General features: G+C 36.6%; 1 protein-coding gene across 9 annotated transcripts in view; it reads left to right on the forward strand.

Moving 5' to 3' along the window:
* The window catches only part of LOC100734733 (contactin-4), a 901,708-nt gene that overhangs the window by 858,298 nt on the left and 16,527 nt on the right, over window positions 1–26,883 (forward strand). For 6 of the 9 annotated variants that reach the window (XM_063260276.1, XM_023566553.2, XM_063260277.1 and 3 more), the window contains 8 exons: window positions 10,990–11,165; window positions 15,485–15,605; window positions 19,321–19,479; window positions 20,950–21,099; window positions 22,557–22,627; window positions 23,639–23,873; window positions 25,956–26,068; window positions 26,477–26,663. In XM_063260276.1, the coding sequence (XP_063116346.1) occupies window positions 10,990–11,165; window positions 15,485–15,605; window positions 19,321–19,479; window positions 20,950–21,099; window positions 22,557–22,627; window positions 23,639–23,873; window positions 25,956–26,068; window positions 26,477–26,663 (1,212 nt within the window). Of the gene's footprint in view, window positions 1–10,989; window positions 11,166–15,484; window positions 15,606–19,320; window positions 19,480–20,949; window positions 21,100–21,921; window positions 22,247–22,556; window positions 22,628–23,638; window positions 23,874–25,955; window positions 26,069–26,476; window positions 26,664–26,883 lie in introns of those variants that run through there. The other 3 variants (XM_063260275.1, XM_063260279.1, XM_063260278.1) reach the window with 3 other exon arrangements.

The raw sequence follows: 26,883 nt of genomic DNA on the forward strand, positions 1-26,883 counted from the left end.
ATTTTTCTTCTGCTGAGGTTTCAGCACCATCTACTGTCCAGAATATTCATTCTTCCCTGCTAGGCAGACTGCATGAATGGGCATTGTACTTTGCATGTAATGAGAATGAAGGCATTGTCTTTGGAATGTATTGTTCTTGCCTCAAGGTGTACATTCCAGTTCTTTTGTAATTTAGGTAAATACTCACTTGCTTTGTAACAGTAAATGCAGGAAAGGCCCCTCAGATGCAGTAGGCACATTTCTTTAATCAGCAGACTTCACGGTGCTATTCATATGCATTGTTGATGATGGGATTCAATTTATTCCCTGACGTTAATGGGATATCTTAGGACACTCTTCTTTTGCCCAGTGGCTAATAGTAGAGTTACTTCTGTAACTATGAAACACTACCTGAAAGAAACAGATCTGTAATTCCTCCTTTCCAAGAGAAAGAATTCTAAACATTATTTGATAAAAATATTGCTTCATGAGTAAAAGATATGTCTATGGTTCCCATTTAAAATTCTTTTTAAACCTTCTATCACGTTCAAAAGAACATCATACAGTGATTTTAATTATACCTGACCTGGAGATACAATTTATTTGTCATTGAAATGATCTTTTCCAATAGTTCTTTTAGATTGTCATTTCTAAGCTATAAAGCAAGCTTCAAAAAGAAAATGAGAGGATAAATTTAGCCTATCCAGCCTCACCACTTTACTATTTACTTGCTACTTTGCTTGAGGAATATTCTTTCATAATAGCAGCTTAAGCACCTGCACACAATTCTTTGCAGTTAGACATCCCAGCTAAAATATGGCACAAATCCTAAACTAGGAAGTTTGCTTTCCCTGGTGGTAGGCAAAACATAGGAACAAACAAACTGACCATGAATGATTTTCAGACAAATTATAAATTGCTTGTTAAAAACACACAACTTATTGATAGCTGAAGCCAGTTAACAGATTGGGAGGCAATCAAAAGCATCTAGGTGTCATTAAAACAACCTTCATGAGTGTATAGGTGCTAACTTTTGGTAATCATCTGGCTGCCTGCTTCCCCAAGTCTGCCATCAATTGGCATGTGCATATCAGTTTCGTTGGAGGCAGTCAAGCTTATTAAACTCTGCTGCTTTGTGGGGTTTTTTTTCCAGTCCTTGAAAATTGATCGTTAAGCATTCTGCTCAGGGGCTATTTGTAAATTGCTTTACAGAGGCTCTATTTTGTGCTCAATCTGACTGGGGTCAGAATTTGCCTTGTGTTTTATTCCTATGTCATTTGTCATGTTGCACAAGTTGTTCAAAGAACCAGGTCACAGTACAACATGGCACGAATCATTTAAACACCTTGATTCCTGAAAGGGCCCTGCGCCATTGCTGTTTCTTTTTTCTTTTTCTTTTCCGCTATCCTAAAAGGAAAGACAATTTTATCATATTTTCCTTCCCATTCAACAAAGTCACATTTTAACATGTTGACAAAAAGAGAGATTAAAAAAAGACTATTGCTGAGAAAAATAGCCTATGTAAAACTGTCTAGTAGAAAACAACTCTTAGTGAAAATAAATGTTTAAAAGTAATCAAATGTCTGATTTCCAAAAGACTAATAATAATAACCAAAATGGGCATTTGGAAGCAAAGGGAACAGCAGTTTAATGAATTCATTCAGGCAGATGCCATTGTTAGGCAGCTTCATTGTTGAGTCATCAAAGAATGTGTTTACACAAACTAACACAGCTACATCACCACTGGGCAATATGATCTTATGGCATGTATGTGTTCCACAAATACCTGGTAATACCTCTGGATGGTGACACACTGAGTATATATATATATATATATATATATTCCCCACCATGACATTTTGGCAGCTAACACTTTAAAGTCAGGACCTGGATTTAATCTCCTTGACTGGGAATGTGGCAAAAAATCTCTGCCCATGTTGAAAGCTTTAAAGGGAATTTCTCTTTGACTAAAGTAGGAATCCACTGACACAAAAAAGGTTAGACCTGTACAATCCAGGATAGAATGCCCTATATTTCACTACATTATGCAGTACAAATCTCAGACCACCTCATACAATCTGACCCAGGCTTTCACAACCACACAGCTGAAAGAAATGTTGATGAAGAGGCTGAGAAAAAAAAGCTCCGTTAAAAGGTGAACATCCACAGTCAAGTTTACAAGGCCATGAGAAAGTCTGCCACCATGAGCAATGGTTAGCAAACACAGCAGAAGTGGCAATAACGGAATAATGCAAAAAGGGCATTTCGTCAAGCGTGTATAGATTTCCCAAGTATGACCTCACCCCATTCATCCCAGTGTCCTGCCAGCCCTCCACGCCACAATCTCACAATTCCACTTCCTCCCTGACAAAATGGACTTGTTTTTTGAAAAGTAACCCAGACTGCAAAAAACAAATTGGAAGTTATAGTGTTTGTTTTACTAGCAGCTTTAAAATACGTAACAGACTGTCACAGTTAGAAAATGATCCTTTTATAAAATTAAGGATAAGAGGCAAATGTAATTTTTTTTTTTTTTTTTTTTTGAGATGCAGCCTCACTATGTAGCCCAGGCTGGCCTCAAATTTATGCTGATCCTCCTGCTTCAGCTTTCCAGGCTGAGGCATGTGCCACCACACCTGGTGAAAAAGCTAAATATAATTTTAAGTCTGTCCTTGCTCATGGAAATAGGTACTTGATGAAAATATTAATATGGATTTTTCTCTCTTGTGTGAAATATAGAAATTTATTGCTTACATTTTAGTAAATGATACATTTATTTTATTCATTCTTCTTTTTCTTCTTTTTAATAAGTAGGTTAACACTTGAATTTCAAATGATATCTGATATAGAACTAGAGTTAGACATCTTAATTTTATTTCCTGTGGTATATTTTAAATATTTACATTTTAAATATGAAACAATCTAAGCAACTTTTCCTCCCTTGCTCTCTCTGCTCCTTCCTCTCCCTTCTCCTCCTGCCCTCTGTTCCTGTCTCCTCCCGCTCTTACCCTCTCTTTCCCAGCCCAAGTCAGTGACTGATGATGCAGGATGGTGAAGTAGACTGGAGCGCTCTATGGAGTCATGCATATATGGGCCCAGAACTCTTAATATAGGGCTTATCATTGCTAGGTGCAGAGAGACAGCTAGTTATGCATAGCAAGACCTTGTCTCCAGACCAAAATAAAAATAGACAGGCGCAGTTATATACATACATGGTCTCATGATAGAGCCCTCTCCTCTTCCCCCCTTCTCTCCTTCCTTCCCCTCCCCTCCCCTCTCTTTTTTCTCCCGTCTATTGGCTGAGAGGGCCTAGCATCAATGGCCTCATTAACATATTAACAAGGAGGATGTTGAATTTCTGTGTCTTACTTTTTAAAAAAACAATCTCTTTACTAAAAAGAACCAGAGCTCCCTGAAGAAATGGCTGATGGCTGATGCTAGGGGCATGGCAGGAGAGCTATCAGATGAGCCTAGAACATCGTACTGGACCAGAAAGTAAGCACGTAGTGAATGAGGGTGCAATGTCAAAAGGACCCAGGAGCTAGCTTAAAAGGACTCTCACTGGTCAAAGTGGAGACAAAAATACATAATGATAGTAATGTACAACATCTTATGAAATAAAATAAATTATGAGTTTATACCAGTATACATAAGTAAATAAATGATGAAGGGAAAAATTGTTTTATATAGCACAATATCGATTAGCATATGTAGATGTGTGATGTCAGGATGGATAATATTTGGGAGCCATTCCACAGGTAACTGGACAGGCAGGAGTTTTCAGGGGATTCTAAGGCTGGTGATTACATGTTTGAGGAGCATCAAGATAGAGGTGTAATCTCAGAATACCTTCCCACAAAATACTTATAAGAGCACAGTGGTAAGTATAAGATGGAGAAGTCATTTGGATATGACAGAGAGAGAGAGACAGACAGACAGGAGAAAGAGAGAATAGAGAGAAAATGGAGAATAGAAAAACAGAAAGAAAGGTAGATATAAATTCAGTAAAAAATTAACTACTGTACTGGGCAAGTCTATGTGTGAAAGTAGAGGAATTCCTAGTACTTTCGAAGTCACTTTTCTATAAGTTTGAAATTATTTCACAGGAAAGTATGTTTTCAAAAGCAAGGCAAAAAAATACAAAATATGGTCTTGACGGCTGAAATAAGAAATAAGCACAGACACAGGGCTGGAGTTTTTACAGTGGCTCCTTTCCTTGTGCTCGGTATTCAACATAAATCAGGGTTAAAAAAAAAAAAAAAACTTCACCATACTTCCTGATATATGGCACTTATTTACACTGGTCACCAGAACAACCATTCACAGATTTTCAATACCTTAGCTTTAACCAACTCTTATGAGTAAGGACAGAGCTAGGCGCTAAGGATTTCCTAAATAATAAGATGTAATCCCTGACTCCAGAGACCTGATTACAGGGTGGGTACACAGCACAGATGTAAAGAAGACAACTGGTGTTCTGCATCAAACATAATGTTGAAGAAATAGAGGATGCTAAGTTGCTCCAAAGGAAAGGTGACTAGTTAGTTAGGGTTGTCAGGTAAGTCACGTGGAGGACACTTTGCACTCATTAGCTCTCCAAAGACATAGTAGACTTCATCTAGCCTGACTTGGCATGAGTGAAACCTGGCATCCTCTCTCTGATGGCTCCTACCTGCATTTGAATACTTTTAAAAATGTAAGTGAATGTCTTAATGAGGTATCCTATTTCATGGTTCTGTTTATTTGTTTGTTTTGTGCTTTATTCTACTTATTTCTTTGAGGGCTGGGGAGGAAGCTACAAACATAATTTATTTGGTTCTTTAAAAAACTTTCCCAAAGACTGAAGATTCATTTTCATTATCCATTAACATGGATGAACGCTACTCTTGACTTTCATGACAGTGTCAAGTTGAGGTCATACCTACCATGCTTTCTGAAATCCAGTGTATTTATTTGGACATGTGTTCTTGTTTACACATGAAAACAACTGGCATTTTGGTTCCATGAACAAATTTAAAATAAATCACAAATCTAACTTGTTTGATTTGCATCTGGATTTATTACTAAGGAACTATTCAGCAATGAGCCTCAATTATTACATCTTAGGAAACTGCAATTAATTAAGGAACTGCTGATTCAAAAACTTTGCTTCCAGTGAGGAAATAATTCTAAGTCTACATGCCAACTTCAGAGCAAAATATCAACAATATCCTTACTCTTCCAAATCTATACTACAATGAATGAACAAGATAAGAATTACATGAATGTTAAATAAAACAGTGCAAACAGAACTCAATTTTTTTTCATTAAATTTATTACTTATTCTGTTTCAATAAAATGCATATAAGGAAAATAACCACTTAAGAAGAATAGCTATACTGTTGAGAACTTGTTGAGAGCCTAAGAATGAATGTGGTTTAGATTCAATAACCTGCCTTAAAACAGATTATTCTGCACGTTGAACATCTATGTTATGACTTGAAAATTCAAAGCAAAATGTAAAATTATACAAAGGCAGAAACTTCATCAATACCATACACAGACATTTTCTTGTAGTTTTTAGTATCCAAAACCTGTTTTTCATACTTCACACAGATGCCTTTTCTATAGGCACAACCTGGGAAATAAGGAGAAGACGGTTGATGCACACAGGTTTTACAAATTTTGTAATTGGAGACAATTTATTCTTTTTGTATAACTCAAATCTTGCCTTTTGTGAAATCAAAGTTGTAGTCTCACCCCCTACTTCCTGTGGCACTCTTGTACTCTTGTTCCATGTATCTGGTATGATGACAGCACCAAATTTCTTTTCATATTTTTTTACATCATCCTTCTGAAGACTGTCTCTTCTGCTCCAGAAGTCTTGGCAGCTGCAAACATCAACACACCTTTCAGGTTTTGTGACTTCATGAGAAAGATCAAATTATTAGCAAGTTCTCCCTTATAAGGAACCAATATATGGTTGTTTGTTATACTTTGCTTTGTACTGTGGAGCAATACACAATAAACAGTTAAGCTTCTGCTTGTAAACCATTCACATACTTGAAAACCACTTTTTATTTCTAATGCTAAACACCATCAATAATATTAGTTTTTTAGATATATTAGGTTTATTAGATCACTCAGTAGCCTAAGTGTACTATTCTGTCAGTGAATCCAAAGGACATTCTTGGTAAGTTGTGCTCTTTCTAATACAAAATACAACTAGATTATTACCTCCTTAACTTGGCAGCTGCATGCATTCCACCACAGTAAAACATTTATCCTTGTGAACCACCAATTCTCCAGTGTATACCTATGTCATTCAGCTTTTAAAGTGTAGTATTAAATTTCATTCCTGATAAAAGGTTAATCCAGCTTGAAATCATTGTGAATTGTAATTCTCATCCAACATTTACATTATCCCTTTTAGATATGTGTTTTACGCACAATTGATAAGCGTAGCTTATCTAGCACTGACCGCTTTCATACTGAAAAAATCTGACCAACTCTCAAGTACTAAAATTCAACTCCTGAGATCTTACCTCCAGGATTATTGCTATTATTAATCAACAATCCTTGTTGTGGCATTTAACTACCAAAAGAGTTCTCTATCCAGTCCCCTCTTGTCAAGAAATGTAAGCTAGCTGGTAGCTCTTCAGTTAGCGCCAGGCCTTTGAAGAAGTTCATGTTTAAAAATACCTCTATAAAAATTAATTGTACAAAAGAAGATAGAACCCTAGCCAAAAAACAGATCATCAAAACCAATGCAGTCAATAACTTTGCTAATAAAAGAAAATGATCCAAAAATATTCACACAGTAATTACTTTAATAGGCACCAAGTGAATATCTTGATACAATGAACAAAATATAAAGAAACTGTCACCTTAAATGGAATGGTTAGTATAGTATAAGGAAAAGCAATATCAAAATGGAATTATCCATAGACCCAAGACCATATGTTTCTACACATAACGTAAAATGTGACAAAAATACCGTGAATGCTTACTTTTTCAAAATGTATTGCAGTACTTTGCCATTAATCTCTCTCAAAATATTCCTCACTTTGAACACACTAATCGTATCATTCTGGTCACTTTCTGAAGCAGTTCTGGAAATCCTCTTTCATGAGTATCTAGTTGCCTTGCCGTAGCTGCTTTGATGTCTAGAACTGATTTCAAAACATTTACCCTTTGTTACCATTTTAACTTTGGGGATGAGCCAGAAGCCTCACAGTGTAGATTCAGTGAACAAGGTAGACGATAAAACACAGTGGTGTTTGTGTGAGTCTGTCTTTCTGCTGGATGGCTCTTAGCAGCATTCACCACATTTGTTTTCATCAAACCTCAGAAAGACACTCATGAAAATGACTTCCAGAACTGTTTCAAAAAACGGCAACAATGATAGCATAAGTATGTTCAAAGTGAAGAGGATTGTTTTGAGGAGGTCAAATGACAAATGATAATGTGGTTTTTTGCTGGAATACTTTTAATTCAAAAATTTCTGACTCAATGTCTTTCCATCAACAAAGACAAAAAGCAGTATGGTTTGAATACGTGTAATTTCTGCATCCAGTTGTTAATCTGATAACTAAATCAAGAAAGTAACTCTTCTTCATCATAGTAAAAGAATTTTTTAACTCCACGAAAGTTAAGCACTTGACAAATAGTTTTAAGTATCAGCCCTCCGGACTCTTGAATTTGTCATTTTCTGTAGTGTGAATCAACCACGAGAAGGAAAGTGTATGGCTTTGTTGGTCTTACTTATTGTTGCTATTTAATTATATACAAATCCAGCCATCAATTCACATCCAGAGATCTAATTGCCTCTGAGAGTATTTTGCGCAGAACAATTGCTAGCGTGATTCTTCAGAACAAAAGTCGTAAGTAAATATGGGTTCTTCTTGATCATGATGAATTAAAACCAAAGGAAGGTAGACAGTTTGTTTGCAATAATCCATCTGTTTATTTGTATACAGCATTTGCATTCAAATTTAAGGACATCAATCAACTAAAAAGCATCAGAATTCATAACACAGTAGGCAAGAATACTGAAGAGACATTATACACTTTGAGAAAACTAAGGAGTTAATGAGGTTTTGAACCTCTTTAGTTTAATCCTTTCTGGTCCCAATGAGACCTCTCTGATGTGGCACAGTGCATGACTTATTTTGCATTGATTCTTGCTGCTTCCAGGCTCAGAACATGAATTAGCAATAAATATTAAATGAATTAACAGCTATCAGTATAGCAGCTGTACCAGTATGACCTTTTATTTAAGGAACATTTTCTGGTCTATGGTCAGTAAGCCAGTAATTTACCAATAACAAAACTATTCTGGATCCCTATGTGTTACATAAAGTGATGAACTTTTCTATCAGTCAGCAATATGAGCCAAGTTGCTAGAGGTGTGGCTCAGTGGTAGTGCATGTACTTCATGGTTCAGTCCCCAGAACCAAAGTAGGGAAAAGATGAAAATATGACCAATTTCAAATGGCTATAGGCTTTGGGATAAGTGCCAACCCCTTGTTGATAGCCCCAAAATTGTTAGGAGATAAGACAAATACTTCTAAGGATTTGAGCCTGGACATTTAATTCTACCCCCATGTTTAACACTTAAGCTTCAAACTAGTCTCACCTGAGGCAGCTGGTTCATTACTTTTGCAGGAATCTCACTGAAACCACTTGTACTTCACGGCAGGAATTCTTTGGATTTCTTCTACATTTAAATATTTTTAGTTGACTATACATAATCAGGAGTGCAAATTTCTGTCTTATGTCCTTAGAGTTACTCTCTGGATTATCCTGTACATGGATATCATGTTTTCAGCTAAATGAAGAGAGGCAGGGTAGTACAGCAGACACTTCTTTAATTCCTCTTAGGTATCGGTCTCCTCATCTGTTAAACAAGCATGAGAATAACACTTGTTTTATAGGAATAAATGATGTTATTGAGGTAAAGCAGTTGACAGCACTAAGAAATTCAATTTTTACAAACATTATTAGTCCCTCAATCTCCTTTATGTATTATATCCTGTAACTTAGAATATATGCTTGGTGGATGAATAAAATGAATGATGCATTAAAATGAAAATCAATAGTGTAAAATCATTGCACATAGTTAAAGAGAATTAGGTAACATCTTTGCCACATTTTAAAAAATGCAGTTATGTAATTTTAACCTGTTTCTGTAATCTGTTTTAGTTTTCATGTAATAGTTGACAATAATTTAAATTCAGAAATGCCACATAACATAATGGAGCTATTCTTAGGTTTTTGCTTAGAATAAGATTTGTTTTCACTTGTTTCCCTCAATCAAAAACAAAAATCTTAGTCTGTAGCTTTTCCCAAAGGTTAGTGAATCAGTAGCTTTTTATTATGTGGCTTACAATAGCTTTAGGGTTTGAAATAAGGGTATTTCTGTCCCATTACCTCTTAGCTGACAGTATCTGTTGTTCATGTCTCATTCTGTAGCTATCGCTCAATCAGTAGTGAGTGACTAAAAGCACATCAATATACTTATCATGGTCTTTTTCTGTATTCAAAAAATAGCAGAAGTGCATGTTACTACCAAATGATTATCTGCTTAAGGTTTCTCCTTATAACAACCCAAATTGTTTTCCTTCCACAGTTGTATAGAAGGGCAGAAAAAATGTTATAAATATGCTCATTATAAAGGAAATTTTAGTGAGGATTTTCAGGAAATAGGACCTTATGGATATGAGGTGATAGATTTGATCACTACAAAATCCACACATCTACTTAAACCGCATATTATACTCTATAAATATATACAATAATTGTCAGTTAAAATAAAACCAAAATGTCTCCTATGAAATATAATTTCAAAATTTCTAGGTTTCACTCTTAATATGTACCTCATAGCTGAAACACAACCCTATGAACATGAAAAATAATTGATCAGTATCCTCCCATCTTTCTTGGTTTTGATTTGTCTTATTTGTAGCTTTTTATCTAAAATTTTCTGTAATATAGCTAAATTCATATTATTCTTTAGGTACTTATATAACGCTTTTATATTAATTTTAAAAATCTCATTACCATTTTATACTCTGTCATTTATAAAATTATATTGCATTGAAAAATAAAAAAATACATGTGTGTAAATGTAGTTTTGAACTTTATAACTGATCTCAACTCAATAGCCCTATTTCATCACTACTTACAGCTATAATATAAAGGATGAATTTGAAAATTAATTGGTAGTCTTTATTTTTAAAAAGTAATATCATTTTGTCAGTGATGTTCATTACAGCATTATATTTGCAATAAAATTTGCTAAAATATCTACTAATTTCAAAATAATTAAAACCGTAAACTTAATAGCATATTATACAGATTATAAAACTGTCTTGTCAAAAATATATCTAGATTATATTAAATAGAGACAAAAAGACCTCTGTACATGTACCATTAAGATGCCAAATAAAACTAAAAATCTATGAGCCAAAAGAGTAAGGAAACTATTCCAAAATGAAAAGAGTTTCCATCTAGGTAAGGTTTTGCTTGCTTGGTTTGGGTTTGGTTCAGATGTTGATTCTGGTTGTTTTTGTTTCTTTTTTAATTTTCCTGAATTTTCTAAACTTTCTTCTCACTTTTATTGCAGAAAAAAATTCCAACAACCTTCAAATTAGTGTGACTCTTTCCTGTTTGTACTCAGCTAGGTGTAGTGAAGCTAGAGAGCTATAAAACCCCTTTTATGGAAGATCATTTCTGTACAGGCTGCCAGGAGGCAGACCCTTTGCTGTGTACCTTATGTGATCTAATCCATGTCTCCTGTTGAGTTCTATTGCTTTGGAAAGGTTTGCATAATGAGAAATTTCATGTTTTCATATGAAAAATGATCTCTTTTCCTCAATCTGGCCTTCACAGGTGACTGAGGTGTGTTTGGTCACAGCCTAAGAAGAAACAAAGCAAAACTACTTACATTTTGCTCTTGGATTCTACATTTTACTTTCATGCAAGTTCATAGCTTTGTTGATAAGTTTTATTTTGTTTTTAACACTCCAGATCCAACAAAGGTAATGGTTCCCCCTTCCAGTATGGACGTCACTGTTGGAGAAAGCATTGTTCTTCCATGTCAGGTGACACACGATCACTCATTAGACATTGTGTTCACATGGTCATTTAATGAACATCTGATAGACTTCAACAAGGATGGGGACCACTTTGAAAGAGTTGGAGGGGTAAGTATTAATGTCATGCTACCACACGAAACAGTATGCAAACAAACTTTGGAAACTGACTTAGACTAACTTGTTCAGTTACCTTGAAAAAAATAAAATTACTGTTACATAACTAATTTTATTGAAGCACTTTATTTTGCAAAACTCTTGGTTAATTCCTACTTCGTTTTGCATAATAAACAAGATACTAGTTAATAATTGTATATAGCAAGCCTGCTCTACAAGTTTACAACAGTCTTACAAGTTAGTTATTCCTTTCTGTGTATGCATCAAGAAACTTAGGTTTTCTAGGATTATATATGACATGGCTTTCCTCTAGTCTTTCTAAACTACAGAATTCAACTTTAAACTTCAAAGTCCAAGTCCTCTGTTCATAACATACAATATACTATAAAACTTTTTAAGAAAATATTTTAAAGATAACTTCATTATATATTTCTAGATCATTAATTGTACTCCTTTTGATGCTTGTAGAATATTCATCATTGTAAATTTAGCACTTACTTTCTTGATCTTGGAAGTCTAGTGGTTATTATCTCTAGGTAACTTGAATCCAAATGCTTGAAATTTTTAAATGCTTTACTTTCTATAACAATATGTATTGTCATTAAACATAGTATAAGAAAAGGTTAGATCTGGGAAAAAGTTAAATGTGTTGGATGTATTAGAATTTTTCTAAAACAAATTTCTGCCACAATATAGCCCTATATTTCCATTGATAATAAAGATTCTCTCAGATTTCCCTTCACTTGGAGAAAACTAATCAAAAGATAATGGAATACAGAAAAAGGAGTCTGGTTTTTAAAGCCCTCCCGCCTTCTACACTGCCACAGGAATATTATTTGCCTATCTCATAGTAACTCCCGTAAGTTGAATATACAGGCCTAATGCTTGGAAAACCATTCATATGCTATACTGGGAGGGTGTTTTCCACTAAGTATAGTGCTAATTCTCTTCATTACATGCACATTAACTTTCTCAGAGTTTGAGTCACAGAGTATTAAAAATGATTTGGATGACTATTTTCTCAGTTTTCCCAAGGATGGTGTCCAACTGATATCATTGCAGATGCAAAGGAGAAAAGTTATATGAGTGATGTCTCAGTTCACTAGGGATTCTCTCTTGAACCTCAGTTGAGAAAGACTAAATAACGTTACCAACAGTAACCATTCTGGACCTACTTCATTTGGTTTGGCTGAATAACTTCAACTAATTGAAAGAGATTTTAGATACTTCACAAAAGTACTGGGGATTTTAAATACCTTGAGGTCTAAAAACATGCATAGCTCCATCCCCACCACAAAAGAAATTACTTAATAAACTTTTTAAGTTTATACTACATGAAGGCAAGATAACACTGATTATAATAACTAAGTACATATTGAGAACATTCTTATAAATTAAGCAAATTGATAGTTTATACATTAAATTCTTAAATAAGATATTAAAAACAGCATGTCCCAGAATATCATAGACACAAATGAGTAAACATAGATCCCTCAAGGTCAACATGGATGGGCTACCAATCAAATGTATATGGTCTCTATGCTGTGGCAGAGCTGAGGCCCCGATGGAGATGTCAGAATGGAGTCAAGCACCGATGACTATATTGCTGGCCTATGGGAAATGTCTCTCTGTGAAACTGGCACTATCACCATAAATTGTAGAAATAAATTCAAAATTAATGCTAGTACCATAGGTATGAGATCAAAGTGTAACAGCCACAGGATCAGTAGTAATGTCTGCAGTGTTGGGACTTGATAATAAAAGAGGTAAGCCAATGCCATTCCAAACTCCATCCTATTGCAGTGACTGCTTCGTGACCCAGCATAATGAAAATGATGCTTAGTAGACAGCCTATTGGCATTTTAGAGAAGTTATTATTTCATTGCCCTTTGATACTGTCAAGTGCTCTCTGGAAGACAACAGACCACAGTATGGGAGAGGGGGGAGCTCTCATTGTTGCATTCTTTTTGGTAGGAGGATGAATGTAGTACTCAGTTAACAGTATATTTCCCAGGGAGTCTGTTTTATGAGACTTTTACTGAATCCTGACTTTATTTTTTTTTAATTTCAGTATTTTAAAGATGCAAACCCCAGTCCAAACTTGAGAGTAAATAGAGCAAGCTTGGAATTACAAAATCATGAGTGTTAGTAAGTTGCCGTGCTCTGAAATATTCAGGCTACAAGTTTCTCCTATTTAGCCCCTGGTAAAGAGTATAAAAATGTAAATAGTAGAAAAAGAGAAACAATAAGATAGTGTAGGCATTTTCCTAATGCCAATATGGCTTCCCACCTTCCCTACACACATTCTCTTGTGAGGCTCACTTTTTATTTTAATATCTACTTAAAGTTCCAACAAGTGAAATGTCTGAGATAGAAAGATTAATAATAATACCTATTGTGGTGAAGATGATAAGTCCTTTTATTTGCAAAGTGCCTAGTCATTTATCAATCATCTTCTTGTTATCAATCAGCACCTTCATCTTCACGAATTCCTTATGAAATAGGTTAGCAATTATTTCTTCATTTTAGTAAGCAGTTATAAGGCATGATCAACAAATAGTAGCAACTGAATGAGAACATAAATGTTATAAATAAAAACTTTCAGATAAAAAATCACAGAAAAATATCACAAGTCTTCTTAAATTAAATTTAAAGTCTCGGACATGATTGTTTCACAAAGAAAATTGATCATGATCATCAGTAATACAAGTTTAAATTCACCCTCTGCTTCACAGTCTGTAAAAGCATTTCACAGAGACTTACAGCATCATTAGATTCTCACCACATAGCACCTTTGGCAAGGCATCCTTCTTTCAAAGGTCAATAAAGTAAGACCCAGACAGATTAAGAGACTGAGATGAAATCACACAGCTGGAATTTAAACAACCAAGTATCAGGAATGCAGCTGTCCATCTCTATACATTTTGCCTCTCTTCCAGTCCCACCTACCTTAACTGGCAGGTCCTTCTCTCCTGTTGTCGATGATAAATATGGATGTGATGGCTTCTAGTGAAAAAAAAAAAAAAAAAAAAAAAAAAAACGGAAAACCCAGTATCCACTGATTTCAAACAGGATATGGTGTTTCTAGAGAGTAGGGTTGAATCATTGTTCAGATAGGAACTGGAGCTGATCGTGGGCTCAAGCTGGGTCTGCCGTTTACTAGTTAGCTGAGTGACTACACGATACACTTAACTTCTTTGTTCTAGAGTTTCCTTGGCTGTAAAACTATATTTACTGAGTTAACGTAATTAAAGGACCTAGAGGAGTAGTGGAGAATCTTTTAGAGCTTTTAGTAATAACAAATAGCCTCCTGTGTCACACCTGCCCTAGATTCATCATGGCCTGCCATTTACAAGGTATAGTTAAGTACCATCAGTTATATTGCCATTTAGATGAATAGTTTACAGCCGGGTCTATATCGGCTTTCTATATAGTTTGGAATAACAAAACCTAGAAGGGCCAATATACTCTCAAATTATCTTATCATCCATTAGGGTTTAGACAGAAGTAGAGCATTCCAAATGTGGTTCTTTAGGTGGCTGCTTGCTTGAATGGCTGTTCTGTAGCTTTTGATTAACAGAGCTATGAACCCCAACTCCAAGATGTAGAAGATTTCTTCAGTTAAATGCCACATTTTTGATAGCCTTGCAGGGTTCTCTTCATATTTATTAAAAGTACTGTGCTGCTGGACTGTGTCAAATAATTCTGGAGCACATAGACTTTCATACTGGAATATTATTAGTCCTATTCATCTGCTAATCAAACATGCATTTGGTATTTGGAAAACAAATTAGCACTGTTCCACACTAAGTATTGCAAGATTTCCTTTGAGAGTCTGGTCTTCATAATCCTTTAATTCAAACCTGGAGCAATCGAAATTCTGGCTGCAAATCAGATGTGCAAGAAAATGTAGATGCTTCCAAAAGTGGACTTGTTTCCCTTGTCCAAATATAGAATTCCAAAGTGTTGGATGCCAATGCAGGCTATAGGCTGAAAGGATGTCTAAAGAAACCCTTGCGATTAGATCAAGAGCCACCTTATTTAAATTCAAGTCCTTCTAACAAGGGTTGCAGACTACTTCAGAGCTCTAGAGATGCCAGACATTACAGGTCTTCTTGCAGGTATGTTTTGAAAATGTTCGTGTTGTTATCTCTCAGACAGGCTCACATATTTTTAATAGGCCATGGCTTGCATCACAAATGTTTTCACTAGTCAGCATAAAGTAAATCCATTAGTCATAGTATCCTTTGTGTGATAATGATAGTTAGAGCTCATTAAATAGTAATTGTAGCCACTTTCCCCTATGTTATCAGCAGGATTCAGCTGGTGATTTGATGATCCGAAACATCCAACTGAAGCATGCTGGGAAATACGTCTGCATGGTCCAAACAAGTGTGGACAGACTATCTGCTGCTGCAGACCTGATTGTAAGAGGTACTGAAATTTTTTCTCTGTCCTTAAAATATTTTTGTGATATCCACTCTAGCACAGAGCTCTAAAACTTCAGTGGTTTAGAATTCTGGAAAAAAGTTGGTCGTGAGCTAAATGTCATAAATGGTGGTTAACAGGCCAGAGAAGTTTCATGGACAAGTATTTCTCCTTGGAATTGATATGACCTTCTAGAATAGCTGTAGATGAACAAACACTAAAAGTTTTTTTTTTTCTTTTTTCTGAAAAGAAGAGACAGTGCCCTTTTGTGATGTGTCTGGACTAAACTATATTCGTGTTTTACATTAGTGGCATAAATTCATCATCAGGCTTTTCCAGTTTCATTTTTACCCCTGAGGTTAAGAGGGCTATGCAGGTTGTAAAAGTACGGCTTTAGAGGAAAACACTTCTTGCCTACCTGAGTTTTAGCAAATCGTTCTGGGAATAATGTGAAAGCTAGTGTTTATGAGACTCTTTTGAGTCCATATTACCAACAAAACCTAATGTGTGCCTAAAAGCATGACGAACTCAGCTCAGCCACACCTCCCAAGTCTCATCAAGCCAATTTGTAAAGAAACAGTAAGTGGACCTTTGAGAAACATTTTTAAATGAAAATCAAAATGTTAGCAAACCAGTACACTTATCAGAATTTAACTTATATGTGCTTAGGTGTTAAAAATAAGGCTGAACTTAGGGTGTAGCTCAGTGATGGAGTATTGGGCTAGTACAATGAGATCTTGGAGTTAATTCAGAGTACTACCAAAAAAATTTAATTAAAAAAAAGTGATGCTAACCCACACTATCAGAATAACCTCTTGGCTCATACTTTCTTAATCAGAATCTCTAAGTATTGGTGTTGAGGTATCTGGTCTGCTAACTGAGCCCATACAGGCTTTCACTGTAAGAAAAAGAAAATCCAGGCTATCAGAACTGGAGGCAGGGTAAATCTGCATGCACTGGAAATGAAGTATTATCTGAAGCAACAAAAAGTGCTATATGCAGGGCTGCGGATTTAGCTCAGTGGCATAAGCACCTGCCTTGCAAGCAGGTGGTTCGATCCCCTGTACTGATAAAAAAAAAAAAAAAAAAAAGCCTACAAAAAAAACTCTGCTATATCCTCCAGGCAGAATGTGGGAGGTGAAAATGTGTATTGGCAACTTAATTATCAAGAGTTATTAAGACATAACATTTATGTCATGTACATTTTGGTTATCTTTAAATTCTTTAAAAAACTTTCAGTCATGGTGTACATAAAGATGAGTTATAAGGGAAAAAACTTTCAACTAAGTTATAACTACACATGGATTAAGTTAAAGAAACATATAAACATATAAAAATATACCAGAGCTAATCTGTGCTTCCCTTGAGAACAAAAGAATTGTGCTACTGGAAATGTATGCTTTATTTAATTAGGATAATGCTCAGATCAGCAGTATAGACACCAATAAATTAAACTAATAAATATTTAAATCAGTAATACTTGAAGTTCTTAAATGACATTGTATACTTCATTTCACAGAAAATAACATCAAATACCAACAGGAATTTGCAAAGTAGGTCTAAAAGAAAATCTAGTCTAATCAGTTAATAAGGCCAATAAATTAATATGCCATTTAAAACTATAATCTTCTGTTTTATTGCCTACTGCTTTGCCCTTGCAGCTTGTCTAAACATATTACAGAGGGGAAGAAGAAATCCATTTCACTGCCCTATAAGCGTTTGTGTGTTTGAAACTGATTCTGGCTCCTTGAATTCTCTGATGTCTGCTTTAGTCTGTAGCACCGCAATGGCAGCTAGAAAGGCCACTCTTCCCCGAGCAAGGAGTAGACACTGGCGTCAAACCTCTGCTGTTGCTTGTGACAAGGATGGCTGTGGGCCCCTGGCCATGTTATCATTTTGATCAGAGGACAAAGATTTGCACATTTTGTCATTTTGAAAGAGGGCCCAACTTCTCTAAAATAGTTAGTAAACATTCTATAAGGTCACAGTCACTCATTAGGGTGGGAAGGTGACACGGAGACAAAGAAAAACAAACAAAACCATGAAAGTCGCATCTGCTCTCCAAGACCCAGTTCAAACACACTTCTGTTTACTTCTTACACAGTCCCCAGCCATGGACTCCGAGCCTTTCTTTTAGCTTAATTCTTTGAGGAGTCCAAAATGAACACTTTTTTGTTTGCAGTGCTTAGATTCTAAAGGCCATCAAAGCGGCCTACATAAAGAAAAAAGGATGGAAATACTAAGATAGGAAAGCTGTTCAGAAAAAGAAGAAGAGGAAGAGGAGGAGGAGGAAGAACAGGAAAAGATATTGTCTTCTGGACTTTACCTAGTTAATAAGGATCCTGACGGCCAAAGATCACCTCAGCACTTCTAGGTGGCATTAGATTGACATGCTGAAATGTCACCATGAAAAATTAATCAGTTCCAGATACAGATTTCCAGATAGTTCACTGAAAAGTGGAATGAGAAAGGTAAATTTAGTCTCATACCGGGTCTATAAAAATATTTTCTTAAAAAAAGAAAGAGAATGTAGGGCATCACGTCAAAGGTGAAGGAAGGAGTGAATCCCAGAACAAAGCCTTACTTTGGGAAATAGCCATTAACTTTTCACCAGTCCATGAGAGCTACCCTCATCTGCTCCACCCCTGCCGGTGACACGGCACACTAGTATTCTGGGAGTATGTTGGATTACTATTACTCCTCGAAATATCCCCCCATGCCTATGTAATGGGATGAGGTCACTATCATACCCGCTCATGATCACCTTCTCTCCTGAGGTGATACGCCTTGTTTAAAGCCTCTTAACTGCCCGGTCAGAGATTTTTACATTAGAAACCAGGACAACTTGGGTATTTGCTCTGGCCTGTTGATATTTTGCCTTTGCCTGCTAACTGCTTTCCATCTCTCTATTCCTTCATGATTCCCAGTCTTCATTTAAATCTGATTTTCTCCTCTTTCAATGGTTTAAGAACATGGACAGAAACAATGAACATCAGAATATCAGAAAGATAAAGTGGAAAAATACAAAGATGGACAAAGTAGAAAAATACAGAAACTGTAAATGATTCCAACCCAATTTTTAAATTGCTTTGAAGAGAGGGAGTCTTATGACTCTTGAGCACTGGTCATTTTCACAGCAGTTCCTTGCACACCAGTGTGTGCTCCTACTGGATATGGAGAGGTATAGGGGTGTTAGTAATTACAGTAGAGCACAGTGTGCAGAGTAATACTGTGACCCCCAATGCCCTACATCTATTTCTGCTCAAGTTCACTCCCTCAGGAGTTGAAATAACCACTTCCAACAGACCGTTATCTGCATGAAATGAGGAGCAGTATCTATCATCTATCAGTACTGTAGCACCAGATAACTCTACCAGACCCATAGTAAGAACTCAAAGTAATGATGGAGAAATGGATTTGAACTCTTATTATATCTCAATATTCTCTCATAGCATCAAAACAAATATTCTATTGTAATAATTTATTTACCTTTTTTTCTTATTATTTCGTAAGATGCAGAAAGGAAAAGAAATCTCTCATTGTTGTCTGTAGTTTCAGAGCCCTGCAGAGTTCTGGCATGTGAACATATTCACAATGAATCTGATAAATCTGAGTGGATGAATAAATGATTGAGTGGGCCAATATCCCATTAAAACAACTGGTCATTTCCTTGAACATTTGAGCATACTGGTCCAGTTCTGAGGGTTTTATTCTTTCCCAGGTCCCCCAGGTCCCCCAGAAGCTGTGACCATTGATGAAATCACAGACACTACTGCTCAGCTTTCCTGGAGACCTGGGCCTGACAACCATAGCCCCATCACCATGTATGTCATTCAAGCCAGGACTCCATTCTCCGTGGGTTGGCAAGCAGTCAGTACAGGTATCAATTTGGAAGCTTGGTTCTGGCATCTCAGGAACTTATGGACTTTAGCACAATGGAGAGTGAAATGTGGCAGAAACCAAGGAACATCTAGGTGGACAGAGCTCTAACTGATTACCTTATGACTTATCTCCCAGACTCAGCTAATTGTACCATCATTTACTTAACATTTTCTCTCATACAGACTCAATTTGTTTGTTTCATTTACTCTAAGCAGTAATATCTGAAATGATGGGTCAGTCGTGTTGGTTTTTTTCCTTAACATATTTAAAATTATTTATGAAAGGAAAATGCATCAATCTACCTATTACCTAAAACCATTTATGTACCACTGTGATACACTTTGTGAAGCAGAGGATTATGCCAGCCTATAATCACAGGCTTTGTAAAGTTTATATGAAACTCTACAGAAAGCAATATCTAAAAACTGTAGGGAGTCTTCTGACTTGCTGCTCCTTTTTTTTTTTTTTTTGAATGGATAAATTTGGGGATGAAGAGGTGTGAATCTTTCAAAGTCAATTTTACAGTTTCTATGGTGTTTTTAAACCATCATTATCAGCGGCAGCATTTTCATCTTTATTCTTTCATTCATTATATTTACAATATACTTCCTAGTTTTTAAAAGCTTCATAATCACATCTCTTTTGGGTCTTAAACAATTCACATACCACCTCTACCTCTGTTAATATCTCATTTTTAAATTTAGATTTAATTTCAGGGAAAAGAATTGTATGAACAGGTATTTCCCACAAGCAAGTTACATATTCCTCTAGTCCCCAAAGGCTAGCAGCATACCTTTGATGTTTTGAAGTAGAAATAAATGGAGTTGTATATCTAATTTTATGCAATTTATTTAAATCATATTGATTTTAACAACCCCAATGTTTTTCATTTTCACTTATTGAAACACAGAAATGAACTTCTATGCTTCCTGCTGTAATCAGTGACTTTCTGCTGAGTCAAAGGAGTTTCTTAGGATAAAAGATGAGAAAAATCTGGAGGGCAGGCAGTGAATTCTCATTCCGATTCTACTACAGAAATCAGCAGATCACTGTACATCTTCACTTTCCTCTTCTGCTAAATGGGCACAATAAAAATTACTTTTACCTTCTTGTATGATGGTTCTAAGAATTAAAAGTATACACAATCCTACAGTGTATGTAGGAAAACATTTTTGGTGATAATATAAAGATTACAGTCAAGTTTTGAGGCTGGAAGATTGTGTCACTTGTGATGTTATCTGCTGGTTTCTGACTTGAGGCTTATAGTTTAATTTACAAAGTTCTTACTTCACTGCCACAATCACACCACTAGAATTCCCTGAATAAGACAATGAGGAGGAGGAAGGGAAGAAGGAGAGGATCAATGGATGCATGAATGCATGGAGTACTTTCCTATGTTTCTAACATGGTGTCTGCTTTTATTTTCTAGAGATTCAGTGAAATAGCCTTACCTTTTTATGTTTTTCAGTCCCAGAACTCATTGATGGAAAGACATTCACAGCAACAGTGGTGGGTTTGAACCCTTGGGTCGAATATGAATTCCGCACTGTTGCAGCCAATGTGATTGGCATTGGGGAGCCCAGCCGGCCCTCAGAGAAACGGAGGACAGAAGAGGCCCGTGAGTAACTTGGGAATACACCAGCTCCTATTCCTTAGGAAGAGGTTTCAAATGCACCCTGCTTTTTAACCCTAAAAAGGCTCTCTATTAGCATGTTCTCCCCTTTAAATGTTTATAATGATGACAAATCAAGCTGGTAGAACCTCAGATTAGCAAGCACCGAATTTTAGTCTAGAATTTAGTCCTGTTCATTCATTGTGTCTGCTTGTATAGCAAAAGACACACCGTGCTTTGTTCTCCCAAAAACCAACTCTTTGTTCACTGCTTCATGTGCTACCAACTTTCCCAACAGGATTATTAAACATAGACACACACACACACACACACACACACACACACACACACGCATGCACATACATTTCAAATAAAATAATCACACAGAAATCATCTCACAGGGAGTTATTTCTTCAGAAATATTCACTAGGATTTTCTTAAGGCATAAAGCATTCTCAAAAGGTCGAATTTGGAAAATAAAATGAGCACAGGGAGAGATAACCACATTTATTTCTCTTGGGTAAAGTGGGAAGCCTATGTCTGTGCCACCTACCAGGCTGCAGCACTGGTAAGACTAGATTTTTTTGAAGGACTAACAAACTCCCCGAGGAAATGCGAAATCTGACTGTACTCTCTGAAAAACAAAAACAAAAAAGTTCATCCCTGGCTTTACTAACGGGACATGCCTGCTTGCCAGGCGTATGTCCTAGCCTGGCAACTTAAAATTCCCCCTAACGTCTTTCTTGTCCCCCTCCAAAATCATAATTGAATTAATTCCATTCATCCAGCCTGAGGAGGAAGCAAGCCTGATTTCCCCCTGTTTTACAGAGAATACTGGGAATCAAAGAGGTTAAACACAGTGAGCCAGGTGTCAACCTATGTTCATCACTTGCTTCAACACCCAGCTCAAAATTCACCTTCTTCTGAGAAGCCATTAGCCCAACCTTCCTCCTCTGAGCAGCCCGCCACTCCAGAACTGCACTGCGCCTCTCCATTCTGTCTGTACCATAATTATTTGTTGTCGACATTGATCCCTGATCAGCCTGCTTGTGCTCTTGCCTCCAACTAGATTGTAAGCTCTGCACGGGCACAGTTTGTCCTGCCTTCCCTTTGTGAACCACCATGTGGTTAATAAATGTCTAACTAAGCCTGAGGATCAGCACTCAGTCCTTTCCTCCTGCCTGGAACTCACTGTCTCTAGGGGAGCAGCAGGTTTGGTCAGATCTGCCAGAGCGGGTGTGTACCTTGTTGCATAGGAAACCGGTAATTAATAGGAACTCCTTTGGTACATGTTATTTCCTTCAGCAGATGTGCTGGCCCCCTCACCATGCTCTTTCTGATCTCCAGATTCAAAGGTGTATGTGTCTGAATGTTTGCTGACAGTAAGTCACCTCAGCCACAGTTTTACTAGCTCCTATGAGGCACTGCCCCCTGATGTAACTTCTCTTTTGTCTCCTGTACAGTCCCTGAAGTCACCCCAGCTAACGTCAGTGGTGGTGGAGGCAGCAAATCTGAGCTGGTTATAACCTGGGAGGTAAATGAATCATAGAACAAAAGCGACATACATTCGTCTAGATACTTCCTTATTTTCCTCTGTGTTAAACATGGCCAGGAAGGCACCTCCTCTGTTTTAACAGCTAAAATCCATTTGAGCACAAATACTTCCTCTCTCATCACTAATGGTTAGTAGGAAATGAATGTGTTTGCCCATCAGCTTTCAAGGCAAGTTCTATTTTTATTTAACAAAGGAATAACAATCCTAAGAGGAAAAACAACACAAATTTAAAACAGAAAATAAAGATGACTGGTTCAGAGAAAACCAGTTTTTCTTTTCTTTCTGAATTGCTGCATGACCAATTGATTTAAACATCTGCCAGCAGTCAATTCAGCGTACCAGCACAATTCCTGGCAGTTGGCTTTGCTATTAGATTGAGGTAGGTTTTAAAAGAACCTGGAGGAAGGTTAGTTACCAATTTATTAAAAGTTAATTTTGAGAGAGGATGTGGGAGCTTCAGAACAGGCCCTTCCCATTTTTGAAAGATTCTAGACAATGGCTCCAGAAATTAACACCTTACAGTCACCCAGAGCCCCAGCAGCTAAAGAAATCCCTCACCCCCTCCTCCTGAATGCTTCCATTCCAAAAGGAAAGCTTTCGCCTGAGACAAAATGGTCTTCATTCTTGCAGTGAGATCTTTTGTCTATGTGGCACTGAGAGAAAATTAGTGCTAGATAGCACATGTTGCGAGTGTTAGTTTTTAAATCAGCTGTCTGCTGTTTTTCACAGTCACTTCTACCTATTTCAGAGTTGGGTCTGCCCTATCAGAGCCAAGCTCTCATTGCAAGTTTTCATTTAATCTTTTAAACGAAAGCCTAACACTTCATGAATATCTAAAATAGATTGGTGGCCAAACCTAAATTTAAGAGACCCTTGGCAAATTCCAAAATAACATTGGGGGTGTAGGCAACAGTGTCTTGAGTGGGATAGAGTTGTAGTATTTGAATTAAACAAGTGTGATTTCTGAGAAACACGTTCCTTCTTTCCCAGACGGTCCCTGAAGAATTACAGAATGGTAGGGGCTTTGGTTACGTGGTAGCCTTCCGACCATATGGCAAAATGATATGGATGTTGACAGTACTGGCCTCAGCCGACGCCTCCAGATATGTGTTCAGAAATGAGAGCGTGCGCCCCTTTTCTCCTTTTGAGGTTAAAGTTGGTGTCTTCAACAACAAAGGAGAAGGCCCTTTCAGTCCCACCACAGTGGTGTATTCTGCTGAAGAAGGTATGGTTTATGTTACCCAGATAATTGACGATTCTTACCTTCCCAAATGGTGTTCCCTTTATGCTTTACAATCAGTTTTGAATTGAGGGTATATAGTCAATTTAGGATATGCAATACCTTTAAACTGAAGGCATATACTAATTTGAGAAAAGTATAGTGCAAAATAAAATTGGTTCCTTATCTACTATCCAACTCTTGAATATGGTATGTTAAAAACACATAGCTACCCATTATTAATTCCTTTGCTAAGAACCTTAGTGTGATAGATATAAGATCTTCATATCTGTATTACTTTAAGACTTATCTTTTATCTCTTTAAGTGAATATCAAAATAGAAAGTTCCATTCCCTTTTACCACTTACCTTTTTAAACATAGTACTGTACTTAGAACTTATTCTTATGTATTAAAGAAAAGAATAAACATGAAGCAGTGTGATTGTACTCCTTGTCATCTTCTCTGTAATAACGTTTAAGGATTTTGGCACATTATTACCACTTTTGGGCTATGGCTGCTGCCAGGCTGCCTCTCACACAGACCTCATTAACCTTGCTGTGTGTTATTTTAAAGAAGATGATGAGAAGGAGACAACTAAAATACATGAAGCTTGAAGCATTAGTTTCAAGTCAATGAAGATGCAATAAGTGATTTCCACCAGCAGAGAAACGGTCCCTTAGATTGAGCAGTGCTCCATGACTCCCCCACCCCCGCTTCTCTTTCTGCCTCATACCATCCTTGCTCGCATACATACTCCATATTCCAACGGTATCTAAATCTGGACAAATCTTCCACCCTTTTGCATGTGCCCCCTTTCCTCTTATTTCCACCCCTTCTTCCCACCTCAAATCAAAAACCAGGCCCTCTGTGAAACTCCTTGGCTAGGCGGGTGTGGTAGGTACTTCTTTTTCTCTTAGTTTATCTGGTATCATTTATAGTCATAGTATTTATACTAGTTTTACATTCCTCTATTAAAAGTCTCATCATACTATATTATAAATTTTGGGTATCAGTGGTATATTCTCTCTGATTTTTTTTTTTTTTTGAAACAGGGTTCACTATTCACTATGCAGTTCAGGCTGGCCTTGAGCTCACTTTGTAGCCTGGGCTGGCCTCAAACTCACAATAATCCTCTTGCCTCAGTTTCCCAAATGCTATGATTACAGGTGTGTGCCACCATGCCAAGCTCTCTGATGTATTTTCTGAAGATGAGTCATTTTCACCTGAGTCACTAGTGTCTAGCAACACTTTAATAGAATTTTATAGTATTGTGTATGGATATGATATATTTGTCCAACATTTCTTGGGATATGATGTGCATTCCAGGGAGAATGCAGATGTTGATTATAAATGACATCAGATGAGCCTTGAAAGTTATGGAATAATGTAAATCAATAAAATATATGTAAAACTCTATAAAATATATAACTATACATTCAAATACAATATTTCATAAATATTATTTTTTGCAATATGTCGAAACTAGATTTTTCACTAAGAAAGATCATCAAAAGGAAAATTTTATATACATATGGTACACAATTGTGGCAGTAATCTCGAAAAATAACTGAAAATTGGGAAACAACCTATTCAACTTGTCTTTTGTAGCTGGGGATACTGAGACCCAGACAGTGTGAATGAGTTGTCCAAGATGATAGATCTTACAGCATGGAATGAAAATTCCATCTAGGTCCCTTACATCATAGTCAAGTCAATTGACTGTCCTTTTTCTTCTCTCTCATTTTCATAATCCAGTGATTAGAACTGTTACCTGTGTTGAACACTGATTAAGAAACATCTTTGTTGAGGGAATTGCTGGCTTTGAAGACTTGGTGCTTAAATTGAAGTAGTCTTGGCCTACTTTAATCTCATGTGCCCCCAAATTTACAAACTGAAGACTTTGCACAAGTCTCTGAGTACCACTACCTACCTCATGTTAATGCCTCAGAATCACTGAGGATGGTTCTATAACTGTGGAATCTTTGCACCTTACAGTGTTGCCTCTAAAAGTACATCTTGTTCATCTACTAGAGTAATAGCATAACATTTTCATAATATTATAATTATATGTCCTTATTCATCTGCAGAACCCACTAAACCACCAGCCAGCATCTTTGCCAGAAGTCTTTCTGCCACAGATATCGAAGTTTTCTGGGCCTCCCCACTGGGGAAGAATAGAGGACGAATACAAGGTTATGAGGTAAGCAAATAATGTGTGCCTCGGGTCCATGCCCCTCACCCACTTGTGAGACTAGACCTTGTCTATGTTAACTGCAGTGGTATTTTTCAAATTATCTACAATTATGAGCATGTATGAGATGGTTTTTAAAAAAAACTTACATCTAATATAAAGATGAAAGAGAGAAATAACCAACAAATGTGCTGATTTGCCACCTTACTAAGGAGCTGAGAATAAAATAAAAAGGCCTTTCTTACTCTGAATAGTTACTCAGGACAAACAAACCTCTTTCTTCTGCAGGTTCTGCTCATGGATTGATGTAGAAAATTAGTCTATCATTAGAACATGCATAGAAAAGTCTAACCAGATAACATTTGGAAATATTCCCAATGGATATGACTTCCCAGGTCTTTCTTCTTATTTTCTCAGGTTAAATATTGGAGACACAATGACAAGGAAGAAAATGCTAGAAAAATACGAACAGTGGGAAATCAGACATCAACAAAAATCACCAATTTACAAGGCAGTGCATTGTATCACTTAGCAGTCAAGGCATATAATTCTGCGGGAACAGGCCCCTCCAGTGCTACAGTCAATGTCACAACCAGAAAACCACGTAAGAGAAACTCACTTACAAATATGTGGGGTACTCATCAAACATAACTCAAGTTCATTCCCAATCCCCACCTCCCAATGATCATTTGCATAGTAATTGGTATCATTATGTGGATTCAAATTCACCTTAACATTTTAACGGAATCTTTAAGAATACCATGCCAAATTCATTGCTCTAGAGTACAGAAAGATAAATGTTTTTCTCCTTACTGGGAAAGGCT

The sequence above is a fragment of the Cavia porcellus genome, unplaced genomic scaffold, assembly GCF_034190915.1.
Source record: "Cavia porcellus strain 051 isolate PalLab524CR breed Dunkin Hartley unplaced genomic scaffold, mCavPor4.1 scaffold_13, whole genome shotgun sequence".
In the NCBI taxonomy this organism is placed as follows: domain Eukaryota; kingdom Metazoa; phylum Chordata; class Mammalia; order Rodentia; family Caviidae; genus Cavia; species Cavia porcellus.